At 34.6% G+C, this 6,492-nt stretch overlaps 1 protein-coding gene across 1 annotated transcript; it reads right to left on the bottom strand.

Annotated features, from left to right (window-relative positions):
* Positions 1–3,154: 3,154 nt before the first annotated feature.
* Positions 3,155–4,500, bottom strand: LOC122088455 (xyloglucan endotransglucosylase/hydrolase 2-like). The gene is made up of 3 exons (XM_042657732.1): positions 4,119–4,500; positions 3,835–4,028; positions 3,155–3,704 (listed from the first exon to the last, which is right to left on the bottom strand). The coding sequence occupies exons 1-3, from the start codon at positions 4,398–4,400 to the stop codon at positions 3,302–3,304; spliced, it is 879 nt and encodes a 292-aa protein (XP_042513666.1). The 5' UTR covers positions 4,401–4,500; the 3' UTR covers positions 3,155–3,301.
* Between the last annotated feature and the right edge of the window lie 1,992 nt (positions 4,501–6,492).

The following is a 6,492-nucleotide window of genomic DNA, read 5'->3' on the forward strand; positions in this document are numbered from 1 at the left end:
ATATATATGACAGATTAACTATATCATATGTTTTTTCTAGGTCAATAAAAACCATATGGAAATCCTTCTTGCTAGCTTTAAGTCTTTTCATAAGCCTCCTAAGTAGTAAATAATTTTTGTTGTGGATCTACTTGGCATAAAACAAATTGATTCTTTAAGATAGTAGTTTCTCTTCTCAAATGGGCTTCAAATTTCATCTAGATAAATTTGTGTTTATAATTCTATATGTAGATGACATGTTAATTTTAAGAACAAATATTAGACATTAATTGTAAAACAGACTAAAAACTTTTGATGTCTAATTTTGACAATAAAGACATGGGTGAGGCAAATGTGATTCATGGTATAAAAATCATAAAAAAGAATAGTGAGATAATACTATCTCATGTTCACTATGTAGAATATCTACTTAAAAAATATGATTACTTTGAAAGAACTCCTATTAAAATACCTTTGGAAATAGGATGTCATTTACAAAAGAATCTTGGTGAACCAGTTTTACAAAAAAAAAAAATTCTTAAATCATTGATTCAGTTTTATATTTAATGGACTGTATTAGAGCTGACATAGTTTTAGCAATTGGAAAGTTGAATCAACGTACTCATAACCCAAGTAAAGACCATTAGCAAGCTATTGAATGTCTATTAAGATATTCGAAAGGTACAATGAGTTGTGGTCTACATTATAGTGGAATCCAATTGTTTTGGAAGGTTATTCTGATGCTAATTGGATCTTAGATAAAATGAATCATTAGCAACAAATGGATATATATTCACTTTAGGAGGTGGAGAGAATTTTTGGAAATCAATAAAACAATTCTGTGGGACAGGAACCGCCGTGGATGCAGAATTTATTGCTTTGAAAAAATCAGGAACTAAAGTTGAACGACTAAAGAACTTGATGGTAGATATACAATTATGGAAAAAAAAACAATTCCTCTATATCTATTTATTGTGGTAATGAGGCTGCAATTGCTAAAGCCAAAAGCAAGGTATGCAATGGAAAGAAAAGACATACGCTTACGACACAGTATCATGAGGCAATATATAAGTGAAGGAACAATAGCTATTGTTGTGAAATCAGAAATCAATCTTGCTGACATATTTACAAAGCCTTTATCTACAATGATAATTAATGAATTATCAAAGGGAATGAGTTTAAAGCTTGTAATAGATTGAGTGATGGACACCCAACCTATGTGAAGAGGTCTAGATCCTGAAGTAGGTTTAATTGGTAAAAATGAATTCAACCAGATGATCTATCAAGTACTACTAAAATTTGTTCATTCTAAATTAAAAAGAAAGTATTACCATCACAATGAAAGAGGTTGAGTAATAAGCTCTTAATCTAGCCAAAACCCATGAACTGTGGAGGTGTGTTAATTATGATGCACACACTATGGGTTGACCTAAGTGAATGTAAGAGGTGAGGCCGGCTACCGATAAAAATTTTAAGGTAAATTGTTTAAACATCCATGAGACCAAGATAGGGGACAAGGTCGGTAAAAATATCCAAATTTTATATAATGAATGTCATGTTAAGTCAACTAGTAGGATATGGATGGTGAGCTTATCGGCTACACAGATGAGAAAATGTTCAATAAGTCAGACTTAACCTGTACTCTGTAGCAAATATCATCAAACCTAGCGTAGGTTCAAGTCCTTAAGACATCTACAACGGTTTATCCTATCGTGTTTAATGTATTGAGTAATTCTTTTCCTAGTCATTTTTTGTTATTTTGAAACTTGTGGGGGGTTTTAAGTTTCAAAACATCAAATAAAAATTCCTCTAGTATTCTTTTGTTCTTTTGAGTCCTTTTGACAAGTGAAGCAAGTGAGCTTTAAGTTTACTCCCACATTGGGAACTTGTGAAAGTTTCTTGCTATATATATATATATATATAGAGAGAGAGAGAGAGAGAGAGAGAGAGAGAGTAGTCTTTAAGGGACATAGGGTTCCTTAGAGAGAAGTCTTTCTACTCTCTCATATGTGGGGGTTGTCTAGGTACTTTTTCAATCACGTACGCATTGAGTCGGTCTAAGTCGGACCGGACCATGGCCGAGGTCGGCGGCAGGGTTTAGGTGTGGGTGTGGGTCCTTCTTTTCTTATTTTTAAGTTAAAAGTTTTGACTCCAAAAATTCAAATGTTCAAATTTTGGCTCCAAAACCAAATACTATGAATATATGTGAGGCGTACTGGATACACTAAATACATATGGACATGTATATACTTGTTTCTGTGGAGGCACCTATACGTATGTATACTATAGAGAGTAGATGTAGATACATCTTATTTATGAAAAGACATACAAGTATATATGGGTACATTTAGTTCTATAAATAACTAGTGCTTACAGGCAATAAATCTGCAATAAAACCAAAAGTATTTCGTCTAGTCGAAATGTTTTCTTTGTATTCTGTTAGTATAATACGTTATGCTATTCTCTTCCTACTTTTCAGTTCTTCTACTTTCCTCTTCCTTTGAGTTCTTAGTATAGCTTGCGGACTGCCATCGTAATCACACTTAGGAGAGCAACCTTTGTGATTAGGGGGTCATTTTATTTTAGAGGTAAAAGAATAGTGTGCACAAATTAGGGGCTCTTTAACACCTTAAGGAGAGTATATATAGACGACTTCACCCTATGTACGAATGTTCTACTTCAACTAATGTAATTGATCTCTACAACAAACAAGGACTACAATTTAAGGTATGTGCATCATTTGCAGTTTTATTACATTACAGGTAAGTCTAACACTGCACTTTTAATTATTCTTTTATAACAAATAATACTCCTCTCATCCTTTGATAATGTCTTCATCTCTTCGTAGCACAATATATTGTAAATTATAGGATATGGACTAAGAACAGGAATTGAAACCAAACAATGTATGAACCGAATAGAACTGAATTTTAGAACCCAAACTTAACAGAGCTTGAGTACCAAATTTCAGAACCAATTCAGTTCTCAATTCCGAATCACATCAACAGTCTCTGAAACTGAACCGAGTAACCAATTCCAAACCGATTTACACCCTTAGTTGATAAACACCCTAACATGACCCGTATCGTAAATATTTGTCCATCATCGCTGGAGGGAAATTTTGAATCTTTTAATTTTAAACCAATTAAAACAATAGTACATTACATGCTTTGAATTTATGATTAAAAAATCTTTTTTTTTTTTTTTTCCAAATGAGTACGAAAACTCGAATACATTGAAAGAAATCAGCACTAATGACTGACCAGCAATGGATAAATCACAAACTAATTCACATAATTGACACAACAACTAAAGCCTATTTCTAAAGGAACCTTGAACGTTTACACTCAAGAGGAACACCTTGAGGGAATCGCTTCAAATCGGTGCAATAGTTGTAAATCATGTAATATTTCTGTACCCACCTGAGTTTCCTTCGGTCAGTGGCATCAACCCCTTGTGTCTGCCATGCTTCATTAGAAAAAGAAGACCTTGAACCACAGTGTGAAGTTCCAGAAGACCAGATACAGGCATTGGCATTGAAGTTCCTGTAGTATGCAGTGAAAGGTGCTTTGGTCCAATCTGTTTTCACAAGCCCACCTCTTGTGGCCCAGTCATCAGCATTCCAGAGGCTGGAGTAGATCCTCATGGGCTGCTTCCTTGGGAATGGAATGCCAATTGCCTCATGGTTGTTGAATACTCTGATAGGGATGTTATCCACTGAAAAGCTGAAACAGGAAAGAAAAAAATAATAAAAATGCCCAAATGTTAGACCAGATTATTGGGCCGGCCGGTTTAATAGATTTCAACTGAGCCGGACCGGTCCAGATTTAAAACTATAGATTGGGTCCTTCTTACATGATCCTTTGTGAGTTCCAGACAATAGAGTATGTGTGAAAGTTCCTTGTAGGGTCGAACCAGAGATAGAACTGCTGCTCTCTGTTCCCTTTCCCTTGGGTGAATACATTGGTGTGTAGGATATAAGGGTTTCCACTAAGGTTTCCCAAGAACTCGAAATCAATCTCATCATGGGTTGGCCCTTGAGAAGATAACTGAAGCAACAAAAATGATAACAATCAATATAAGTTTTAGAAGTTGGTTTGTACACTCAAGTCATCCAATGAAATCAATGAAGTGCTTACATAGTATGCAGTTACAGTGCCAGCTGAGTTGCCTGCAACAAGCTTGAGCTGCATATCAATTCTCCCCAAGAGATACTCTTGCTTGGATTGGAAGCCAGACCCAGAGGTTTTGTCCAAAGACAAGGTGAGAAGTTGCCCTCCATTAAGCATCTTACCTCGATATCCACCCCATGTGAGGTCAAAATCTTGGTAGAAATTACCAGCAAAAGCAACCCTTAAAGAGCTTCCCACTAGAGCAAACAACAAAAGGGCTAATACCCTAAAAGAAGAGCTAATTGACATTTTAATCAACTTGGTTAATAAAGATTAAAACAGCAAAGAGAAGGATAGAGAGAGAGAGAGAGAGAGAGAGAGAGAGATGCTTCAAGTGAGCAATGAAGAATGAGCTTTGAGGTGACTCTATATGTATATATATAGAAAGGATGAAAGGAATGTTGTTTGTGTTGTGGGCTTGTAGAGGTAGCTTGTGATTGCCAAATACCAACTCTAGTGGTGTAAAGCTGGCATAGGTTGAGCACTTTGAAAGCTGGAGCCTTTGTTTCCGCGTGGATGGTGATGGGTGTAGGAAGCGGCGGTGGACCCTCAAGCCTTTGTTCTCTCTCCTTTTCTGGTTTTGTGTTTTAATGACCAAACATAGCTGTCAAAAAGTTTGGAATCTACGTGGATATATTTATGTGTCCATGTAGGATCCGTGAACCCTATTAATATTATTTAGAAGCCGTTGAGGAAGAAAGACAAACACGAACCAAATATGTATGGTGGTGGTTCAAATTCAAATAGTATATATAATTGTGGAAGATGGATGAGTGGATGGGTTGGTTGGTTGGTCTGAGTACTTACTTCATCACCATTAATATATATGGGCGGACCGGACCCCACAAGTTTTTCATTCATCATTTGGTGAACCTGAAGGAATCAAATAAGTGGTTCATAGTGGACACTAGATGGGTTTCTTTTGTAATAGAATAGTACAAAGGGTGGTAGCTTATTATAGTTGGGAATTGATTCCATGCATTATAGAGGCTTTAACAACTTTTAGTATTTTAATTAATGCCTAGTTTAATCATTGATTACATGCATTATAGAGGGTTTAATTTAACACCCATTTGATGATGAGTTGGCAATGTAGTCTTTTAGCCACGTGGATTATGTAGTTGGCAACTGATCAATTTTAGTAGATGGTGATTGGTTCCGGGTTAGATGGAAAGGAAGTGCCGTGGCGTATCAATTGTGGACGAATAAGAAGAAACGTGTGAACAAACAAAAGGAATGAGAATATATGTACCAGACTTTTCTCTGTTATATGCTTGCATTTAACTGACTGGAAACTCCCCTGATGAGCCTACGTTCTGGGCAACTGGACGATCAGATCATGAGTATGACCAGTCCATTTTTTGAGGTGCTTCTTCTACGAAACACTAGTCATGCTGTACTATGAAACCTAACCTTCTTAGGCCTGGTTGGTATGATTTCTAACCTTCTTTTCCTTTTTATTTTTTTATTTTTTTTATTTTTTAGGTGGGTAATATAAAATGTTGTCAATTTGGAACCGAAATCGATCATATCAAACTGAATAAGAATCAATATGATTTTGGCATCAAAAAAATGAATATTATTCAGTATAATATAGTTTACATATCCAAGGCAAAATCATTCGGTATGAATAGAATCATATTGAATAATCTATTTCAAACCTAATCAAGTAGACACATGTGTATGGTACTTGTATATTATGTACTTTATTATATATTGTATATGACATATGGTTTATGAAACCCTATAGAAAATTGGACCAAAACCAAATTAAAATGAATCTGTACGATTTATGTATTGAAAATGTATTTGAGTTCTAAAAATGGTATGGTACATTTTCTTCTGCACCATAATAAATTCCAGAAACCATATCGATTATAGAATCATATTGAATAATCTATTTCAAACCTAATCAAGTAGACACATGTGTATGGTACTTGTATATTATGTACTTTATTATATATTGTATATGACATATGGTTTATGAAACCCTACAGAAAATTGGACCAAAACCAAATTAAAATGAATCTGTACGATTTATGTATTGAAAATGTATTTGAGTTCTAAAAATGGTATGGTACATTTTCTTCTGCACCATAATAAATTCCAGAAACCATATCGATTATAGAATCATATTGAATAATCTATTTCAAACCTAATCAAGTAGACACATGTGTATGGTACTTGTATATTATGTACTTTATTATATATTGTATATGACATATGGTTTATGAAACCCTATAGAAAATTGGACCAAAACCAAATTAAAATGAATCTGTACGATTTATGTATTGAAAATGTATTTGAGTTCTAAAAATGGTATGGTACATTTTCTTCTGCA

The sequence above is a fragment of the Macadamia integrifolia genome, chromosome 9, assembly GCF_013358625.1.
Source record: "Macadamia integrifolia cultivar HAES 741 chromosome 9, SCU_Mint_v3, whole genome shotgun sequence".
In the NCBI taxonomy this organism is placed as follows: Eukaryota; Viridiplantae; Streptophyta; class Magnoliopsida; order Proteales; family Proteaceae; genus Macadamia; species Macadamia integrifolia.

What these genes read in the sequence shown, in the direction of transcription:
- LOC122088455 (XM_042657732.1), bottom strand. Translation starts at nt 4,400, where the DNA reads ATGTCAATTAGCTCTTCTTTTAGGGTATTAGCCCTTTTGTTGTTTGCT. An exon ending in GCACTGTAACTGCATACTAT is followed by an intron (nt 4,029 to 4,118) that starts GTAAGCACTTCA and finishes TTGTTGCTTCAG; the next exon opens with TTATCTTCTCAAGGGCCAAC. An exon ending in TGGAACTCACAAAGGATCAT is followed by an intron (nt 3,705 to 3,834) that starts GTAAGAAGGACC and finishes TTCCTGTTTCAG; the next exon opens with CTTTTCAGTGGATAACATCC.